This window comes from Pristis pectinata, chromosome 11 (genome assembly GCF_009764475.1).
Source record: "Pristis pectinata isolate sPriPec2 chromosome 11, sPriPec2.1.pri, whole genome shotgun sequence".
NCBI classification, from domain to species: domain Eukaryota; kingdom Metazoa; phylum Chordata; class Chondrichthyes; order Rhinopristiformes; family Pristidae; genus Pristis; species Pristis pectinata.
Genome location: NC_067415.1, coordinates 1966400 through 1988199, shown reverse-complemented (window position 1 = coordinate 1988199; position 21800 = coordinate 1966400). Strand labels below are relative to the sequence as shown.

At 45.1% G+C, this 21800-nt stretch overlaps 2 protein-coding genes across 2 annotated transcripts in view; one reads left to right on the top strand and one right to left on the bottom strand.

Annotated features, from left to right (window-relative positions):
* Positions 1–4310: 4310 nt before the first annotated feature.
* Positions 4311–15412, bottom strand: spcs2 (signal peptidase complex subunit 2). Its single transcript, XM_052026084.1, has 5 exons — positions 15283–15412; positions 10065–10148; positions 9504–9663; positions 6661–6796; positions 4311–6183 (listed from the first exon to the last, which is right to left on the bottom strand). Exons 1-5 carry the CDS (start codon positions 15319–15321, stop codon positions 5997–5999), a joined length of 606 nt encoding a protein of 201 aa, XP_051882044.1. The 5' UTR covers positions 15322–15412; the 3' UTR covers positions 4311–5996.
* A 243-nt stretch (positions 15413–15655) lies between these two features.
* LOC127576112 (X-ray radiation resistance-associated protein 1-like) overlaps positions 15656–21800 on the top strand; it is a 31933-nt gene continuing 25788 nt past the window's right edge. The window contains exon 1 of the mRNA XM_052026498.1: positions 15656–15829. The gene's annotated coding sequence lies outside the window, so the exon portion shown is untranslated. The remainder of the gene's footprint in view (positions 15830–21800) is intronic.

The following is a 21800-nucleotide window of genomic DNA, read 5'->3' as shown; positions in this document are numbered from 1 at the left end:
GGTGCAGGAAAGATTCACTGGAACTTGCTAGAAGGGGGCATGAGAAGGCCTTGGTGAGTAGGATTAAGGAAAACCCCAAGGCATGAAGAAAGTGGATGTGCTGGAACTTTTGAAAAACATTAGGATAGATAAGTCATGGGGCCAGACAGGATATATCCAAGGTTATTTCGGGGAGTGAGAGAAGAGATTCCCCACCTTTGGCGATGATCTTCGCATCCTCACTAGCCACAGTAGTGGTGCCAGATGATTGGAGGGTGGCAAATGTTGTTCCTTTGTTCAAGGGACTAAGGATAACCCTGGGAATTACAGACCAGTGAGTTTTACTTCAGTGGTGGGAAAATTACAGGAGAAGATTATTAGAGACAAGATTTATGGGCATTTGGAGAATCATGGGCTGATTAGGGACAGTCAGCATGGCTTTGTGAGGGGCAGGTCATGCCTCATGAGCCTGACTGAATTCTTTGAGGATGTGACAAAGCACGTCGATGAAGGTAGAGCAGTGGATGTGGTGTACATGGATTTTAGTAAGGCGTTTGATAAGGTTCCTCATGGAAGGCTCATTCAGAAAGTCAGGAGGCATGGGATCCAGGGAAACTTGGCTGTGTGGATTCAGAATTGGCTCGCCCATAAAAGACAGAGGGTGGTTGTAGATGGAGCGTATTCTGCCTGGAGGTCAGTGACCAGCGGTGTTCCGCAGGGATCTGTTTTGGGACCCCTGCCTTTTGTGATTTTGTTTTTATAAATGACTTGGATGAGGATGTGGAAGGGTGGGTTAGTAAGTTTGCAGATGACATGAAGGTTGGTGGTGTTGTGGATAGTGTAGAAGGTTGCTGTTGATTACAACAGGACAATGATAAGATGCAGAGCTGGGCTGAGAAGTGGCAGATGGAGTTCAACCCGGAAATGTGTGAAGTGATACACTTTATAACATCAAATTTGAAGGCAGAATACAAGGTTAATGGCAGGACTCTTAGCAGTGTGGAGGAACAGAGGGATCTTGAGGTCCAAGTCCATAGATCCCTCAAGGTTGCCGCACAGGTTGATAGGGTTGTTAAGAAGGCGTATAGTGTGTTGGCCTTTATTAATCAGGGTATTGAGTTCAAGTCTGCCAGATAATGTTGCTGCTCTATAGAACACTGGTTAGACCACACTTGGAGTATTGTGTTCAGTTCTGGTCGCCTCATTATAGGAAGGATGTGGAAGCTTTAGAGAGGATGCAGAGGAGATTTACCAGGATGCTGCCTGGATTGGAGAGCATATCTTATGAGGATAGGTTGAGTGAGCTAGGGCTTTTCTATTTATAGAGAAGGATGAGAGGTGACTTGATAGAGGTGTACAAGATGATAAGAGGCATAGATCGAGTGGACAGAGACTTTTTCCCAGTGTGACAATGGCTAACATGAGGGGACATAATTTTAAGGTGATTTGAGGAAGGTATGGGGGGATGTCAGAGGTAAGTTTTTTTTACACAGAAAGTGCTGGGTGCGTGGAATGTACTGCCTGCAGAGGTGGTGGAGGCAGTTACATCGGGGGCACTTAAGAGTCTCTTAGATAGGCACATGGATGATAGAAAAATGGAGGCTATGTGGGAAGGAAGGGTTAGATAGATCTTAGAGCAGGATAAAATGTCTGCACAACGTTGTGGGCCAAAGGCCCTGTACTGTGCTGTAGTGTTCTACGTTGCTGGGACTGGAGGGCTCGAATTATAAGGAGAGACTGGATAGGCTGCAACTTGTTTTCCTGAAGCATAGGAGGCTGAGGGGTGACCTTATAGAGGTTTGTAAAATCATGAGGGGAATAGATAATACATAGATAGCATAAATGGTCAGTCTCTTTCCCAGGGTAAAGGAGTCTAAAACTAGAGGGCATAGGTTTAAGGTGAGAGGGGAAAGATTTAAAGGGGATCTAAGGGGTAAGTTTTTCATACAGAAGGCGGTGGATATATGGTATGAGCTGTCAGAGGAGGTTGCAGAGGCAGGTACAATTACAATGTTCAAAAGACATTTAGACAGGTACATGGATAGGAAAAGTTTACAGGGATATGTGCCAAATGCAGGCAAATGGGGCCACCTCAGGCAGGCAACTTGGACAGCATAGATGAGTTGGGCTGACGGGCCAGTTTCCTTTCTGTGGAACTCCATGACTCTATACCCTTGTACTTTCTTTTTTAATTAACCCCTAAGCATCCTGTATTCCTGAAGCCCCCTTCCCCACTCCAATTATCAGTTCTCTATACCTGCCATTTCCTTCCGATTATTTAATCCAACCCACGTTATCCTTTAACATCCAGGGTTCTTTTGACTTGGTTTTCTTCTCATTCACCCTCTACTGGAACACGTTGGTCCTGAACTGTCACCAATCAACTTTCAAAAGAGCTCCACTTGGTGGAAGTTGACTTAACCGCAAGTAGCTGCTCCCACCCTACTTTTGCTAGGTCCTGCCTTATGGTATTCAAATTGCCCTCTGCCCAATTCAGGATTTTAATTTTCAGTCCATCCTTTCCTTTTCCATAACTATCTTGAAACATATGGTTATTGACACTATCTCCAAAATGCTCTCCCACTGACACCCTGCCACTCACCCAGTGATGTTTCTCATTAGGTCCAGTACTGGCCCTGCTCTAGTTACACTCTACTTACTTCTGGGCACACTTTAAAAATTCCACCTGCTCTGAGCTTTTCACACCAAGACTATCCCAGTTAATATGGTGGAAGTTGAAAATCCCAGATACAATAACTTTATTGTTCTTTCCCTCTCTCTGATTTGCCTACCTATGTATCTACTCTTCCATCTCCTGGTGACTGTGAGGAGGTCTGTAGCATAGAACAGCACAGGAACAGGCCCTTCAGCCCACAATGAACCACGAAGCCACTTTAAACTGCACGTCTGCCTGCACATGGTCTATATCCCTCCATTCCCAGCCTAAATGTCTCTTACACGTTGCTGTTGTATCTGCTTCCACCATCTTCCCTGGCAGCTGGTTCAAGGCACCTACCTGTGTGTAGAAAGAAATTTGCCTCATAAGTCTCCTTTAAACTTTCTCCCTCTCACCTTAAAGCTATGCCCTCTAGTATTTGACATTCCTTCCCTGGGAAACTCTATCTCTGCCTTTCATAATTTGATCTATTTCTATCAGGTTCCCCCTTTGGCAGGCCTACTTTCTCATGGACTTAAGTAATGAGTCAACAATAACTTAAAGCTTAGCCTCAAATGTGAGTATATCAACAGTGTACTCAAGGTGCAGTAATCTCGGTTCTAGGGTAGTAGCAATGTAGGTTCAGCAGAATCCCATTTCTCCTTTAGTTTAGGTCCACTCCAATGAGAAGCTAATTGGAGGTGAGGTGCAATGTTATGGACTGGAAGGTGCCTGTGCATGATTTGAGGTGGGTAGCTGTTACACACCAGCTACCACACGTTCTTAACAGAGTGAGGTCTTGGTTCCGTAGCAAGGGGGGAATCAAGACAGCTGTTCATTGTATCCAGTTGTAATCCATATGCACTCTGGACCCATATGTGACTCCAGACCTACTTTGCTCTGAAATACTCTGGCTTCAAATCATATCAAAATACCAACAATGGTTCAAGGAAGCCCACCATAACATCAAGGCAATAACTACCAAGCTACAGCGGTGCTTAGATAATGCTACAACAGCAAAATACTTCAGGCGCTGGTAACACGAAAAATGCTGGAGATACACAACAGGTCATCTGGCATTGAAGAAATACATCACACAAATTAGTTAGGATATTCTGGAAAAGCAATGTATAACCATGCCAGGATGGTATGTGAATTGGAGGCATTGGTGTTCAAGCACTTACTGCCCTTTAGCATGTAGGAAGCGGTTAGGGATTTAGAAAGAGCCAAAGAGGCTTTGAAGAATTCCTGCAGTGTATCCCATCAATGATATCTTGATCAGCTGTTCAATGATCACCTTAAAACCTACACTTCTTGCACCATAGTGCTTTATCTTACTGTTGAACACTGCGCAGCCACAGCCCCTCCAAGCAAGTAGTGTTTTACAACTTCCTAACTTGGCTGAAAAAGGTGGAAAACCTTTAGTACATTTCAGGTGATCCACGCATCTGAACTTCTAAGGGGCCTTGCAGCAGTGTCTTTCCATGTCTAATCTAGTTTTAATTTCTAACGAACAGTGGCCCCCAGCACACTGATGATGAAGGAATCAACAGTAGGAATGTGATGAGTGAATGATCAGGATTTGCTTTGAGGGGAAAGTTTATTGCCCAGTTCAGAAGACTTGCTGGTTAAAAACACTGATGGATCTTGTATTAAGTCACCTCCAGACTTCATAGTAACTTGATGTTTTATCTGCTTAATTGGTTTTCACAGAAAATAGATTTGTAGCAATTTCACACGGTGTTCAGAGTAGAGTATCAATTGCCAGTTTAAATCTGTGAAAAAAAATTTTGCCCAGCATCTGTAGAATTTTTATAGGGTAGGTTTAGATTTAGAAACTGCTTTGAAACCATGACATCATGCCACAATTTATTCAGTTTACGGATGATATCCATCCGAACTCAGTAACTCTCACACCCCGGTCAGGAAGCTCCTGCACTCGAGATCCACTTCAAAGTTTAGATCAGATTATGTAGGTTGACCCTTTACTGCTAATACTGAAGGAGCAATACACCTCAAGTGACACATTTTTTTTAAGAGATGTTTAAACCAAGGCCTTGCCTACTGCTCCTGTAGCTGCAAGATCCTACACCATTGGAAGGGTGAGTGTGGGAGTTCATCCTTCAACCAAAATCACAAAGACATTGGAATGATCATGTTGCTGTTTGCAGGACCTTGCTGAGCAGAAATCGGCTTCTGTGTAGTCCTATATTATCACATTTCAAAAGCATGCTCTTCTTGGTTGTAGGGCTCTCTGGCAATTTCCAAGCTTGTGAATGGTGCAATATACATGCTTATTTATTCAAAGAATGCAAAAAAAATGGCTCTGTAAATAATTTCAGGACAGTTGAGTTTCTTTTTGCTCCTTTGCAGGCACATATTGATTTTGATGGTTTCTTTTAAATATACACAGCACATCCTGGTATCTCAACTGTCCTTGCACAGAAGACAGAACGCTAATTTATCTTAGGATTCTCCCCATGAATGCAGCTCATCTGTTCATCCACTGCCATGTCTGGATGGAATCTAAGGCTGGAAAGAAACACTATGGGGAAAAGCTGGAACTAAAAAGCTGAAAATATCCAACTCAGGAAGTGCCCCACTACTGAAAGTGCAGAACTGGAGTCACATTGACCAAGTTCTGCACCGCCAGAGAAAGATTTTTTCTTAAAAAAGAGATGGCTCAATTCACCCTCAATCTCAACCTCAGAATGACAGATCCACTTCACCATCTAGCCATTCCTTTTGCCTTGTTGTAAATGCCAATTTTAGTATCAAATTGACGGGCAAGTCAGAAAAGACTGCCTTCAACCAGGAGCAACTCAGCTGAAACCACTGCCAGACTGCTAAGATGGGACTCATGCAGTTACAGGGAGATATGACCATCGGTAGGACTGGTCTGGAACCCAAGTCCACACATTGTTCTAACAGAGCAAGCAAACCCTTGCAGAAATAGAAAGCCAGTCACTAAACTCCAACACATCATGATGTCACTGGATGAGCAGAACTTCCTTCAATATACATTGGGAAGATCAAACCTAGTAACATCACGCACTCATCTACCCACACACTATACTCTGCTTCCCAGCCAACTCTCTGCTTAGTGCCAGAGACTGAATCAGACCATTTGCAATCTTGGTGCCACATCTAGCCCTCCTGCAAACTGCCATGGGACATTTTGACTCTGTTAAAGGTCCTGTATAAATATACGCTGCTGTTGAATGGATTTGGAAAATACAAGCAAGCCTGTGGGAGCAGCCAGCAGTAAACAGGGTGCAATCACAACAAAACTAATGTGTTTTTTTTTCTCCTTTTCTTGAGCATGATCCCAGCAGTACAACAATGCAAAGCACACACACTCTTATTTCATCTTTTTCTTCTTCCCTAAAGAATCATGCAGCTTCGACACTTCTGGCTCAAACAGATCCATAACCAAGGTTCCAGATTCATCAAAGAAGTACTCAAGGGACTTGGTAAATTCTCTTTCCCGCTCCTGGTTGGTTCGGCCATCAATGAATGTCATCCTTAAGGTGTACTGGTCATCAAACCTGGAGAACACAATTAGAAATTTGGTGCTTTGCAATCATCTTCCAGGGTCTTATGGGGTCAGGACAAACAATATCAATGAGCTCACAAACCGCCTCTTGCGTAAATTAAGTGGCCAAAGATCAGGAACAAGTCACTGGCCAGTAGCTAACCATCACAGACGAGTTGCACGAAAGGATCCAATACTTTTTCTTGTTCATTTAACTCAACTATCCCATCCAAAAAGCTGGCTGAGATACAGCTCAGGAAGGTGGCAAATTAGACCAATACCATCTAGACTTCCAATAGTAGGTTTTCAAATATTGATAGTGGTTGTGAGGCCTGTAGCTTGGCTGATATAGAAGGCACATATTAAGTCAGTTGCATATATGATTTAGTCTAGGCTGCAACAGGCAGCTAAGAATTATGTTCTTAAACCAAAATAACTGATTAAGTTAAATGAGCAATGCATGGTTTAGAGAGAAATTAAAATTCAGTACCTCCGCAGAGATGATGACAGCTGCCAGGTGTCACCGGGATCCAATCCAGCAGGGTCTTTCTGTATAGCAATTAAAAATATGCTTCGCTCTTTGTAGGAAGTATAAAATGTGAGAATCCCCATCATAACAAAATAGGTGCAGCAATGTTAAAGAAATCTCCAAAATGCACATGTATCTTCACTTATCCTACACCTTTCTCTTTGTTATTTTCTGATTGATCTAATTGTGCACAATCCTTGTACATCATCTCTGCATCATGTTTGGCTCAGCCCAACCTCCACTCTGAAACTTTGGCTAGTATAAACACAGGAATCTTTTGGTAATGCGCAGTTCCATGGAGTACAAATTCCATAGAGAATGAAACTTGAAAGAGGTGCTTCATGTTTTAAAATATCAGAGTTGAATTAATAATCTCAAATAGAGGCTAAACCAAAATCAAAAATCTTGAAAAAGAGGAAAATAATTACAATGCAATATAAAAGTGGACAGCTAGTGAGTATTCTTTTTTCTCTTTTTGTTATAAAGAACACAAGAAAATAGGAACAGGAGTAGGCCATCAGGGCTTCAAGCCTCCCCATAATATAATCATGGCTGAGCTATGCCAGCCTCAACTTCTCTTCTGTGCCATTTCTCTATATCTCTGTTCCTCAATCTATCAAATGTTCATCCACATCCAGTCTAAATACGTCTAATGATCCAGTTTCCATCACCCACTGGGGCAGAGGATTCCAGATATACACTACCCTCTGAGAGAAGAGATTTCTATGTACATCAGTTTTAAGTGACCGGCCCCTTGTTTGAGACTCTCCTACTAATGTAAACATCCCAACATTACCCTGTCAAGCACCCTTAGGATCTTATATGTTCGAATCAGTTCACCCTCATTCTTGTAAGCTCCAAGGAATACTGGCCCAAACTATTTAGTTTCTTTTGGGAGGACACCCTCTGATCCCAGGCATTAGCTTGGTGAATCTCCTTTGTGCTGCCTCTAATGATACTATATCTTTCTGAGGTAAGGGGACTAAAACTGCGTGCAGTATTCCAGGAGAGGCCTCACACCTTGTAAAAGTGCAACAAAACCTGCCTATTTTTAAACTCCAAGTCCTTTGCAATGAAGGCCAAAATGCCGTGTGCCTTCTTAAAGGGATTGACACTAAATTATAATCCACCGCAAAAATGGGAACTTCCTGAAAACTGTAGTAATTAGACTAAATTATATTATGATAAATTAGCAATGGAAATGCAAAATATGAGAGGGCATATGATGTGTAGTTGCTGTAGCATGTTTGAACTGGTGGAGATCACTGTTAACCACACTGACACATCCACAATAAATGTCTGCAGTCTGAGGAACTTCAACTTATGAGCTGGACTCTGAGTTTCAGATAATAAAACACACCTGCATTTCCAGAAATCATTGATAATGTACAATATAAAAGTTTACTGCACCAGGTGAGAATTCATGTTATTGGATAAATTTGCATGGGTTGAGGACTGATTAATGGTGAAGAGTTGGGAAGCATACTAGCAAGATGCCACAGTGCAGGGTCTGAACAATATATGATTTATTTTAATGATGCAGATTGAGAGAATAAGGGTACCATAGACAAATTTACTGATATAAAGAAAGTGAAAAAGCAAATTGTGAGATAAAGAAGGGCCTGCAAAAGGAATATAGATAGGTAAAGCAAGTGGGCAAAAATTGGGCAATAGGATAATAATACGGGGAAATGTGACGTTATGTACTTTGGTAGGAAGAATAGAAAATATTATTTCAATGAAAACAGATGCTGCTGTTGTACTGTTATATTTGGATATCCATCTGCATGAAGCCGAGTACAGCTAGTACTTAGAAAGGCAAAAGGAACATTGTCCTTTACTGCAAAGGGGACGGAGTATATAAATAGAAGGTCTTGCTACAACTGAAGCCCTGCATGCAGTTTGGTCTCCTCTTTGAGGAATATACTTGCACTGGAGGCAGTTCAGAGAAGGTTCATTAGGTTGATTCCTGGGATGAAGAGGTTAGAAAGGATAGAAAAAATTGGAATTATATATTCATTGGATTTAGAAGAATGAGAGATGATCTTATTGAAACAAGATGAGGGGGTTTGACAAGAATGATGTTCAAAGAATGCTTACCCTCAAAATCTAAAACTTCTGGGTACTGTTTAAGAATAAGGGATTGACTATTTAAAACAAACACAAGGAAGACTTTCTTCTCCTTGGAATTCTCAACACCAGTAAGGTGTGGAGGCTGAATCTCTGAGTACATTCAAGGCCAAAATAGACATGTTTGTTCTATAAAGGAGCAAGGATTATATATTTTTAAAAAAACAGGCAGGAGAATGGAATTGAAGCCAAAATCAAACTAACCATACATTACTGAATAGCAGAGTAGACTCAAGAGTCCATACAGATTACTCCTGCTCCTACTTACGTTCACTCCCTCTTCCCAAAATGCTTGAACTTCACGATTATGGTCCAGAAGGTAAAATTCAGTCACAAGGCTGTGGGTTTAAGCCACATTCTAAAGACTTGGACATGTAACCACTCAGTCAAGAGATGCAATCTTTAGCTGATAAAGTCCCCAGCTGGCTTAGTCAGAGAGTGTCATATCCCAAATGACCAATGAAAAATTATATGGTTACTATCTTGTTGATATTTGTGGGAGCCTACTGGGCACAAATCTCTGCCATATCTCCCTACGTTATATCAGTGACTGGTCTTTAACAAACACTTTATAGAAGGCACATCCAATAAGTACTTATAGTATCACATCCAAAGATCATGGCACTCCATTCATACTACAGTAAATAATAGATCACTTCCAAATAAAGGATATGAAAGAACACAGCCCGCCAGTACATTCTTTGACTCTGGAAAAGGGTGCATATAGTCCCAGATCAGGGCAACTATTGCAAAGAGGCAGGAGATTGTGCATATCAGAAGTCGACCATCAATCAGCCCGTAATTTTCCTCATACCCGTACTTCTCCAGAAGAACCTAAGAGGACAAAAGCATTAACAAAATTTGATGAATTCAAGTAGACATAAACATAAGTAAATGAAAGTATTGAAGAAGTAAACCCAAAAATTGTTGGAAAACACTCAAAGTCAGGATGTATTTGTAAACAGAACTCAAGTTAATGTTTCAGACTGATGAACTTTCACTGTCTACTGAGAAGCCCTTCCAAATGAACTCAGTAGCTTACATGTAAGCACGCTGATGAGAAGAGAAAGTTTGAGTTGTGTTTATCTACTTGGGAAAATTAGTCATCTACTGGCAGGATAAAATATACAGACTGTTCCAGACTGTAGGCAATAAAAGCAGAACTGGTGTAAAGCCAGTTCTAGACAAAACAAGTTTTAGACAAACTGCAAGAAATCCACATGCACAATGCTTACCTTTTTGGCAGCGTCGTCCAAGGCATTTTTCACAGCTGCACCATCCCACTTATCAATCTTAACTGGCTTGTCATCAATCTTCCACTAGGGGAATAAAATTAGGAAAAATTAAGAACAAAGAAAAATGGTCCCTGTAACTGCTGTGCCGTTCAATGAGACCATAGGCAATATTCTACTTCAAATCCACTTTCCCATCCAATCCTCATGACCCTTGATTCCTATAGAGCCCAAAAATCTAATAACTTGAAGATACTTAATGACTGAGCCCCACAGAACTCTATGGTAAATAACTCTAAAGAGTCAAATTTCTCTTAAACTCATCTTAAAATACTTATGCAGCCCTCAAATTCTTGACTTTTCAGTCAGGGGAAACAATTTGCTAACTTTGCATTCATTCAATCAGGACAGCAGCATTTTAGGAAAAAGCTCTCCACTGATAAGTTCAGTTCTCCAATGCTTTTTTAAAAAAAATGTATTAATTTCCATTTTTAAAAAGTATTCATTGATTCTACTTTATTCACCATTTTCAACAAGGAATTCCACATCTGAACAATATGGCATTAAAAAAAATCCTTAACCACTCAATCCTTTGAACCTTAAAATTATACTAAAGTCAGTGGCGCACTGAAAATTGTTTATGCTTAAGTATTTGATCAAAAACTTTTACCTACTTCTATCCAACATCCTAACCCTCTGTTTCTTTGAAAACTGCCTTAGTAAAAAGTGTTCTGCTCTCTTATATGCAACTACACAAAACTGTTTAAGAACATGGGAAATAAGTTTACTGGACTATAAGGTTCCTCACATCTGCATCATTATTCTATAAAATTGTGTCTGATATGACCATAGCATCAGCTCTATTTCCTTGCTGAACTCCCATAAAACTAGACTCTCCAATAGCCCAGAAATCTGTTTATCTCAGCTTTCAATGTATTCGACGACACAACCTTCACAACTCCCTGGCGTGGAGAACTTGAGTGCTGATGTGGTGATATCAATCTGTCATGCTTCTTAATGCATCCAAGTTTAAGGGCTTGCAGTTATTTTTTGTCAGTAACTGAGAGATAAAGTTTAAAAGCTAACCATTACTGAAAACAAATCACTGTACCATGGATGATGCAAAGGATCAACAGGTAACCTCAGTAGGAATATCATATTGAGGGACACTTTTCAGCGGACCCTGGTCTATTTTAGTTGTGTACCAATCCCCATCAAAATAGCAGGGCTGCCAATAACCTACAAGTTAAGTACAGTGGCAGCAGTATTTCCAGCTGGGCCTGTTTATTTTTTCCAGCACCATATACAGTCAAGCAACCAAAGTTAAATAGTGCACTTTCCAGCCTCAAAGTCTGAATAAATGTGAATCCTTATTTTAACTCTTCATTTTCTTTATCTTGATGCAATTTAATAATCAACTGATTTTGTTATACATCTTATTTCCTTGATGATAATCAATATAAAAATCAGATTTCTCATATTGATGCTAGTAATTTACTCATTAGTCAAAATTACCTTTTTAAAATCATCATACTTAAAAGTGGGAGCAGGAGGAATTTTTTTTAGAGTGGCATATCTGGTGTTAAGAAGAATCTACTAGTTGAAAGAGGCTGTGAGTAGCATTTGTAACAACAAACATATGTGACAAAGTGAGTTTGAGGTGAAAATAATTTCAGTTGTGTAAACTTTGCTTCTGAAAATGAGGTACACTGACAAGGAGTTAGTAAGTTTTCGGAAGTTTAAATATGGGCGAGATGTAGCATTCAGGCAGTTCAGGGCTCCCTCAATGAGAGTAGTGTTACATAAATGGAAGTTTTTGTTGGGACCAGACAAGAAAGCATCATGAATTTTAGCAGAGACCTAGTAAATCAAGGAGAAAAGCAACAATCAATACAGTATGTCTGGTTATAGCAGATGGATTACAGAGTTTCCGATATTGCAACCAAAATAATTAAAATAAACTAGAAAATGTAAATAGAGATTCAAAATATACTATGAAACATAGCTGTTCTGAACTTTGATAAACAAATGAATGGCTGTAAATTCTGTCTACGCTTCTCATTGCCTCGGTAAAGCAGCCAGCGTAATCAAAGACCCCTCCCACCCCAGACATACTCCTCCCCCCTCCCATCAGGAAGAAGATACAAAAGCCTTAAAGCATTTACCACCGGGTTCAAGAACAGCTTCTATCCTGCTGTTATAAGACTATTGAACGGTTCCCTAGTACGATAAAATGGACTCTTGACCTCACAATCTACCTTGTTATGACCTTGCACCTTATTGTCTGCCTGCACTGCACTTTCTCTGTAACTGTAACACTTTATTCCGCATTCTGTTATTGTTTTCCCCTGTACTGCCTCAATGCACTGTTGTAATGAATTGATCTGTATGAACAGAATGCCAGACAAGTTTTTTTTACTGTACCTCAGTACATATTATAATTATTAACCAATTTACCAATTTAAATGCAGCACCTCAAATATGTGGGTTTGGCCACATTCCTCTTAAACTACAGCTGCTTTTGCATGTTTATTTAAATGTTAGATTAATTTTTTTTCCTGCATTTTGGGGTCAGATATTGGCATCTTTGCTCAATCAAACAATGTCTCAAACAGTGCAGATTTGTTCTTGACCCAAAATGGCCATTTCCCTCCACAGACGCTACCTGACCCACTGAGTTCCTCCAGTAGCTTGTTTTTTTGTTTCAGATTTCAGCATTGGCAATCTCGTCTAATACAGGAACAGGAATGATCCATTCAACCAACATTCCCCCCTCCTGCTCAAGACTGCTGAATATGCACTCCTCCAGCTAGATTTGTGTCAGAACACACATACGTTGAAGCACAGCAGCTAAGAGTCACATTACAAAGCCATAATAACACAAGAACAGATACAAGGCTGCCATTCAACTCTCTGTGCCTGCTCCAACAGTTAACAAGATCATGGCTGACCTGCTAAATTACCATCAGTTGTCTATCCTATCCCATCCCCATATCTTGGTTTCTTTAATATCCAGAAATCTATAACTCAGTTTGAGTAGAATCGATGAATGAGGTTTCTCAACCCCAAGTAGAGAATTCCAAAGATACACCACATGTTAGTCCTAAATTGTCTTCCTTCTAGTCCTAGACTCTTCAGCCAGGGAAAACATTCTCCCCAGACCTCCCTGTAAGGATTCCTGTAACAAGTCCTGTAAGAATTTTACATATTCAAGGACATTGCCCCTTGAACTAGCCTTCTCAATTTCTTCTCAAACAACAGTTCTACTGTCCCAGGACCAGTCTGGTGAAGCTTGCTGCTCTCCTTGTATAGAAAGCATATTCAGTTTTTAGGCAAGTCTTCTCTCAATATCACCATTTTTTTTTATTTCTCTCACATCTAGCTAAGTAGGCAAGCACCTGTTTTAACATCCCATCAGAATGATGGCACCTTCAAAAGCACTACCATCGCTTGGTACTGCAGTGTAATGTTAACCTTAATCTCCGTGGAGCAGGATTTGAACCCAGTTCTGATTAGTTGATTGTCAGATAGACCAGGATGCAATGAAATTCCTTGCTTGCATGAAGCTTACAAAGTTATCAGTATACGTGGTTATAATAAATACAGCTAGAAATGGCATTTGAAGTACCCTGCAATTGCCGTTGTAATGAATTGATGTGTGAACGGTATGCAAGACAAGCTTCTCACAGTGTCGGAGTACATGTGACAATAATAAAGCAATTTACCAGTTAGGGGCTGGTGTTTGACGATGGCAAAATTTGGTTTAGAATATTTTGTATATGATGGCATTCAATGTATGCTGCTTTTCATCAATATATGCGTGCGCACAGTGGCGACTTGGATTCAATCCTGACCTCTGGTGCTGTCTGCGTGGAGTTTGCATACTTTCCCTGTGACCGTTTGCGCTTTCTAATGAGAATGTGGGGACAATAATAAGAAAAAATGGGACGAGTGTAGACGGATGCTTGACAGAGGCCCGGTGGGCTGAAGGGACTGTTTCTCTGCTGGATGACTATCTACAACAACAAATACAGCGATACTGTTGCACCCAAGTTTTTCACTGCACCCGTGCATACATATGACAGTAAACTCGACTTTGACGAGCGCACAAAACAACGCAAACAGCAAAGTACAGTAGTGCAACAAGAACAAGATCCCAGGAGCCCAGACTCAGGAGACATCACCAGGTCATGCACATAACGAAGGCGGTGAAAGGAGCAGCTATCCGAGTCTTTCATTAGTCTCTGCGGATTGCTAGAGGTGCCGAACTCATGCAGCGATGCATCCGACCCCCACGCCCCGAGGGAGCGGCCTTCGCGGCGCAGTTCTCCCCGGTTACATCTGCCATCTGGAGCAGCCGGAAGGATGCACGGCCGCTCCAGGCCTGAACCAGAAACCGGGGCCCTGCAGCTGCCGACAAATGGCCGAGATCAGGAGCGGGGGGCTGGGTCGGGGGAAGGCACGGGGCCCGGGGCTGGGGGGGCGGGATGGGAGAACGGGGCCCGGGGCTGGGGGGGGGGCGGGATGGGAGAACGGGGCCCGGGGCTGGGGGGGGGGGGCGGGATGGGAGAACGGGGCCCGGGGCTGGGGGGGGGGGCGGGATGGGAGAACGGGGCCCGGGGCTGGGGGGGGGGGCGGGATGGGAGAACGGGGCCCGGGGCTGGGGGGGGGGGCGGGATGGGAGAACGGGGCCCGGGGCTGGGGGGGGGGGGGCGGGATGGGAGAACGGGGCCCGGGGCTGGGGGGGGGGGGCGGGATGGGAGAACGGGGCCCGGGGCTGGGGGGGGGGGCGGGATGGGAGAACGGGGCCCGGGGCTGGGGGGGGGGTGGGAGAACGGGGCCCGGGGCTGGGGGGGGGGGCGGGATGGGAGAACGGGGCCCGGGGCTGGGGGGGGGGGCGGGATGGGAGAACGGGGCCCGGGGCTGGGGGGGGGGGGGCGGGATGGGAGAACGGGGCCCGGGGCTGGGGGGGGGGGGGGCGGGATGGGAGAACGGGGCCCGGGGCTGGGGGGGGGGGGGGGGTGGGAGAACGGGGCCCGGGGCTGGGGGGGGGGGGGTGGGAGAACGGGGCCCGGGGCTGGGGGGGGGGGGGTGGGAGAACGGGGCCCGGATCGCCATCCCGCGGCCCCATCACCGAGAAGGCGCGGGTCCCGGCCCACTTTCTCCTTTACCGCCGAACGTTTACCGGGGGGGGTGGGGGTGCCGGGCCGGGCCGCCTTACTTTGCTCAGGAAGCCGTTCTTGGTTCCCCTCGACGCCATTTCATCCGCCCGAGCCGCGGGAGGCCGACGGCGCGCCCGACAAACCGACCAATCGCCGGCCGCCTCGTGCCTGCTACGTCACAGGGACCAGGGGCGCGCGTGGGGGGGGAGGGGAAGGCGGTGACGTAAGGATCGGTCACGCGCGTGCGGCCGGGAGCCCGCCAGCCTGAAGCAATTGGAAAACAACATTTCCCAGCGGCCTTTGCGCACAGGTCCGTTAAGAGTAGCGGGAATTCGCGCTGAGTGTTCTGGGTATTGTAGTCACTTGGCTTTTGCCGCCGTTGGGGGGGGACGAAACCCACAATTCCTTTCGGTGGTTCGTTCGCCGTCGCCGTCGGCGTCGTGGTTGCCACGGTTACCAGCCTGGGCGGCAGGCTGGCGGAGAGAGTCCGGGCAAAAGTTAATCAATGAATACAGACCGAGAAGGGTGAAGCGTCAACGAGGGGAAAGAGTGGCCCGGTCACTTAGAGACGTCCAGGTGTAGGGTCGTGCCTGTCAGACAGGGCAGGTAAAGAGGGGGAGGGGCGGGACGCTTGACCCCTGTGGGGGTGGAATGGGGGAGGTGGTCAGTGAACCCCTGCAGGTGGAGGTGTGTGCCCCTGGTGAGGGGGGGAGGTGGTCGGTGAACCCCTGCAGGTGGAGGTGTGTGCCCCTGGTGAGGGGGGGAGGTGGTCAGTGAACCCCTGCAGGTGGAGGTGTGTGCTCCTGGTGAGGGGGGGAGGTGGTCAGTGAACCCCTGCAGGTGGAGGTGTGTGCCCCTGGTGAGGGGGGGAGGTGGTCGGTGAACCCCTGCAGGTGGAGGTGTGTGCCCCTGGTGAGGGGGGGAGGTGGTCGGTGAACCCCTGCAGGTGGAGGTGTGTGCTCCTGGTGAGGGGGGGAGGTGGTCGGTGAACCCCTGCAGGTGGAGGTGTGTGCCCCTGGTGAGGGGGGGAGTTGGTCAGTGAACCCCTGCAGGTGGAGGTGTGTGCCCCTGGTGAGGGGGGGGAGGTGGTCGGTGAACCCCTGCAGGTGGAGGTGTGTGCTCCTGGTGAGGGGGGGAGGTGGTCGGTGAACCCCTGCAGGTGGAGGTGTGTGCCCCTGGTGAGGGGGGGAGGTGGTCGGTGAACCCCTGCAGGTGGAGGTGTGTGCCCCTGGTGAGGGGGGGAGGTGGTCGGTGAACCCCTGCAGGTGGAGGTGTGTGCCCCTGGTGAGGGGGGGAGGTGGTCGGTGAACCCCTGCAGGTGGAGGTGTGTGCCCCTGGTGAGGGGGGGAGGTGGTCGGTGAACCCCTGCAGGTGGAGGTGTGTGCCCCTGGTGAGGGGGGGAGGTGGTCGGTGAACCCCTGCAGGTGGAGGTGTGTGCCCCTGGTGAGGGGGGGAGGTGGTCGGTGAACCCCTGCAGGTGGAGGTGTGTGCCCCTGGTGAGGGGGGGAGGTGGTCGGTGAACCCCTGCAGGTGGAGGTGTGTGCCCCTGGTGAGGGGGGGAGGTGGTCGGTGAACCCCTGCAGGTGGAGGTGTGTGCCCCTGGTGAGGGGGGGAGGTGGTCAGTGAACCCCTGCAGGTGGAGGTGTGTGCTCCTGGTGAGGGGGGGAGGTGGTCAGTGAACCCCTGCAGCTGGAGGTGTGTGCTCCTGGTGAGGGGGGGAGGTGGTCAGTGAACCCCTGCAGGTGGAGGTGTGTGCCCCTGGTGAGGGGGGGAGGTGGTCAGTGAACCCCTGCAGGTGGAGGTGTGTGCCCCTGGTGAGGGGGGGAGGTGGTCAGTGAACCCCTGCAGCTGGAGGTGTGTGCCCCTGGTGAGGGAGGGAGGTGGTCAGTGAACCCCTGCAGCTGGAGGTGTGTGCCCCTGGTGAGGGGGGGAGGTGGTCAGTGAACCCCTGCAGGTGGAGATGTGTGCCCCTGGTGAGGGGGGGAGGTGGTCAGTGAACCCCTGCAGGTGGAGGTGTGTGCACCTGGTGAGGGGGGGAGGTGGTCAGTGAAACCCTGCAGGTGGAGGTATGTGCCCCTGGTGAGGGGGAGGTGCTCCTGTGGGAGCAAAAGCAAACTACTTTGTCTACCTGCAATGCACTTCCCTGTAGCTGTGACACTTCTAACATAGAACACTACAGCACAGTACAGGCCCTTCGGCCCACAATGTTGTGCCGACATTTTATCCTGCTCTAAGATCTATCTAACACTTCCCTCTCACGTAGCCCCCTATTTTTCTATCATTCATGTGTCTACCTAAGAGTCTCTTAAATGTCCCTAATGTATCTGCCCCCACAACCTCTGCCGGCAGTGCGTTCCACACCCCCACCACTTTCTGTGTAAAAGAAACTTACCTCTGACACCCCCCCTTATACCTTCCTCCAATCACCTTAAAATGATGTCCCCTCGTGTTAGCCATTGTCGCCCTGGGAAAAAGTCTCTGACTGTCCACTCGATCTATGCCTCTTATCATCTTGTACACCTCTATTAAGTCACCTCTCATCCTCCTTCTCTCCAAAGAGAAAAGCTCCAGCTCACTCAACCTATCCTCATAAGACATGCTCTCCAATCCAGGCAACATCCTGGTAAATCTCTTCTGCACCCTCTCTAAAGCTTCCACATCCTTTCTCTGAGGCGACCAGAAGTGAACACAATACTCCAAATATGGTCTGACCAGAGTTCTATAGAGCTGCAACATCACATCGCGGCTCTTGAACTCAGTACCCCGACTAATGAAGGCCAACACTCCATACACCTTCTTAACGACCCTATCGACCTGTGTGGCAACCTTGAGGGATCTAGGGACGTGGACCCCAGGATCCCTCTGTTCCTCCACTTTACTCTATTCTGTTATAGTTTTACCATGTACTACCTCAATGCACAGTGTAATGAATTGATCTGTATGAACAGTACGCAAGACAAGTTTTTCACTGTACCTCGGTACAAGTGACAATAATAGACCAATACCAATACTTTGGGTGTTGAAAGTGTGAAATAAAAGCAGAAAATCCTGCAAATGCTCTGGGGGCATTTGAGGTAAAATAGGTGTGTGAGATAATAAAATGAGGAGAAACTTGGAGGGAAACTTATAATGTCCCACATTTTGTAGAGATGTGTGGGAGCAAGGTTGCACCCTCCCTGAGGAATCAGCTTTCAGGTCAGCTTGCATTGTGAATTACCTATTACTCTGTTTAAGGCATTCGTATTATATACAGTAAATAAAGATTTTTAAAAAAGCTGCAGATGCTGGAAGTCTGAAATGGTATGAGTAAATGATGGAAACACTCAACAGGTCAGGCAGCATTTATGGAAAGAGAATGAGAGCTAACGTTTGAGGTCAAAGACCCATTGTCAAGAAGCTATTCAAGAGGGGTAAGTGACCAATCATTTAGTGGTAGAGAGAGATAATATAGTGATGGGAACTGATGTCATTCTCTGAGGCAAAGATCATGTGTCCAGAAGACTGTGTTGCCTGTCTGGTGCCAGCATTCATATCTGTCCTGAGATAGGGCAAGGGGGTATTCAATGATTATGGCAAATATAGGTACCAACAACAAAGGCAGGGCTAAGAAAGAGGTTCTGCATTGTCAGTGTATAAGAGCTAGGCACCGAGTTAAGAAGCAGAACCTCAAACGTAGTAATCTCTAGATTGTTACTTGAGTCATGTGGAAAATAGCATAGGATGAATAAGGTTAAACAAATAAATGCTTGGCTCAAAGACTGCTGTAAGAGAAGTGGTTTCAGTTCATAGGGCACTGATGTAATACTCAGCAAAGTAGGAACTATACCAGGGGGAGAGTATATACCTGAATCTTTTTAGGTCCAGTATTCTAGCGAGCTGCTTAAGTAAGTAAATAGAGAGGATTTTAAACTAAATGGTAGGGTCAGGAAACAATGTATCAAAGATGTGGTAAATCTAGAGAGATAATAGTCTGAGAAATGGTTAAAAATGTGATTGGAAGAGGTAGGGAGTAGAAATCTAAGAGTAAATCTGTAGATGAGATTGGAGACTACAAAAATAATAGGACTAAACTAAAGGCTGTGTCTGATTTCAAAACAAAATAGATGAACTATCTGCAAATAACAATCTTAAATATGATCTGATAGGTGTACTAGAGACATAGCTACAGGATAACATAGATTTATTGGGATCTGAATATTGAAGGGTACATTACTTCTGGGAAGCACAGGAAATGAGGAACAGCTAGAGAAGTAGCTTCATTAGTTATTGTGAGTGTGAGCACAATAGACATGGTTGACCTAAGTTCTAGAAACCAGGATGTAGAACAGGTTTGGATGGAAATGAGATATATTAATGGCAAGAAGCCACTTGAGGCAGAGATGAACATCCCCCACCCCCACTGACGAGTAACCACATAGTAAGACAGAATATAAAGGAAGAGAAAATGGGAGTTTGTCATACTGTGGAAGTTTGTCAAGTACTGAGATAATCATGGGGGGCGGTGGGGAGGAGGATTCATCAGAGGCACAGTAGCGTAGCAGTTAGCATAATGCTATTACGGCGTTAGCGGTCTGGGTTCAATTCCCGCTGCTGTCTGTAAGGAGTTGTATGTTCTCCCTGTGTGTCTGCGTGGGTTTCCTCCCACATTCCAAAGACCTACAGGATAGGAGCTGCTACGTTGGCGCTGGAAGAGTGGCGACACTTGCGGGCTGCCCCCAGCACATTCTCAGTAACACGAAAAGACACATTTCACTGTGTGTTTCGATGTACATGTGACTAATAAATATCTATTAGTCACATGTACATCGAAACACACAGAGAAATGCGTCTTTTTGTGTTACTGAGAATGAGAGAGAGAGGGAAAAAATAGATATGGAAAGATGGTTTAGATGAGGAGTTCATATTCAGGATATTTTCTTAGAACCGCTGCCAACCAGGCCTAAACTAAAGTATAGCACAGGTCCATGATATTGTGCTGAACTAATTAAAGTTAATGACTCCTAATCTCTTTTGCCTGCTCATGATCCATATCCCTCCATTCTCTGCATATTCATGTGCCTACCTAAGAGCCTCATAACCACCTCTATCGTAATTTCCTCCACCGCCACCTTTGGCAGTGCATTCCAGGCACCCACCGCTCTCGGTGTAAGAAGAGAAAACCCAGACTTGGTACTCTACAATGAGAAGGGATTAATGAGTGAAGGTGCCCTAACATTTAGAAAGTATCTAGGTGAGCACTTGAATCACCAAGATGAAGCAGAACCAGGTGCTGGTAAATGGGATTAGTATAGATCTGAACTTGATGGTCAGCATGGATAGGGTGGGCTGAAGGGCCTGTTTCTGTGCTCTATGACTTTGTAATATAAAAACAACAATGAATGACAATAAGATTAATAAGGAAGGACAATTAGAGAATGAGATAAAGCTATCCTGAAATATAAACAGATAGAATTATTATAGATATCATAAAGGAGAGTTAGTAAAGTGAACATTGGCTCAACTGAAAATGAGTCTGAGGAATTAATAACAGAAAACAAGGAGATGGCAATGAACTATACAAGTACAGGTCCTCCCCAGGTTTCAGCAGGGTTCCGTTCCTGTGAACTGTTTGTAACCCAGACAGTTTGCACATCTGAAATGCAACTGCAAACTGAGTCCAAGGTGCAGAAGATGCTGCAACCCTGCAACAGCAGGCAAATACATCCCACCGGTCTGCCAAATGTTTGATCATATGTATGGGCTGTATATAATTCGGGCATTTTTAACCTGGGGAGGACCTGTATTTTGCATCATTCTTCGCTTTAGAGAATGCAAGTAACATCCTAAAATAGCTTTAGATAAGATTTCTTTATTGGTCACATGTACATCGAAACACACAGTGAAATGCATCTTTTGCATAGTGTTTTGGGGGCAGCCCACAAGTGTCGCCACGCTTCTGGCACCAACATAGCATGCCCACAACTTCCTAACCCGTACGTCTTTGGAATGTGGGAGGAAACCGGAGTACCCGGAGGAAACCCATGCAGTCACGGGGAGAACGTACAAACTCCTTACAGACAGTGGCGGGAATTGAACCCGGGTCGCTGGTGCTGTAATAATGTTACGCTAACCGCTACACTACCGTGCCTGCCCTGCACAGTAGTGTAGCGTTTAGCATAATGCTATTACAGAGGGTCCTAAATCATTGGAACTCTCTTCCTGAAAGGTGTGTGGAAATGTTTTTAAGGCAGAAGGAGATCAGTACTTGATAAACAAGGGGGTGAAAGGTTACGACAACGAGATGGGAATGCAGAGTTGAAGTTGCAGTCACATCAATAGTGAAGCAACCTTGAGGGGCCTACTCCTGCTACTAATTCATATTTGGATTTTACTACATTTCTCTGTTGTAGCTTCTGTTTATTTTTGCTTTGCCATGTGGCTTTCATGTAATATAATAACAAAAGGAAAAAGTGGTATATAAAGTTGTGTACAATAGTAACATCCATGTGGGATTCCTGATAAAATCCTGATCTTGTATTATAATTTTGTGTATTATTTGTTGTTTAACATAAAAAGACAATTCAAAGCAAGAAAGAAG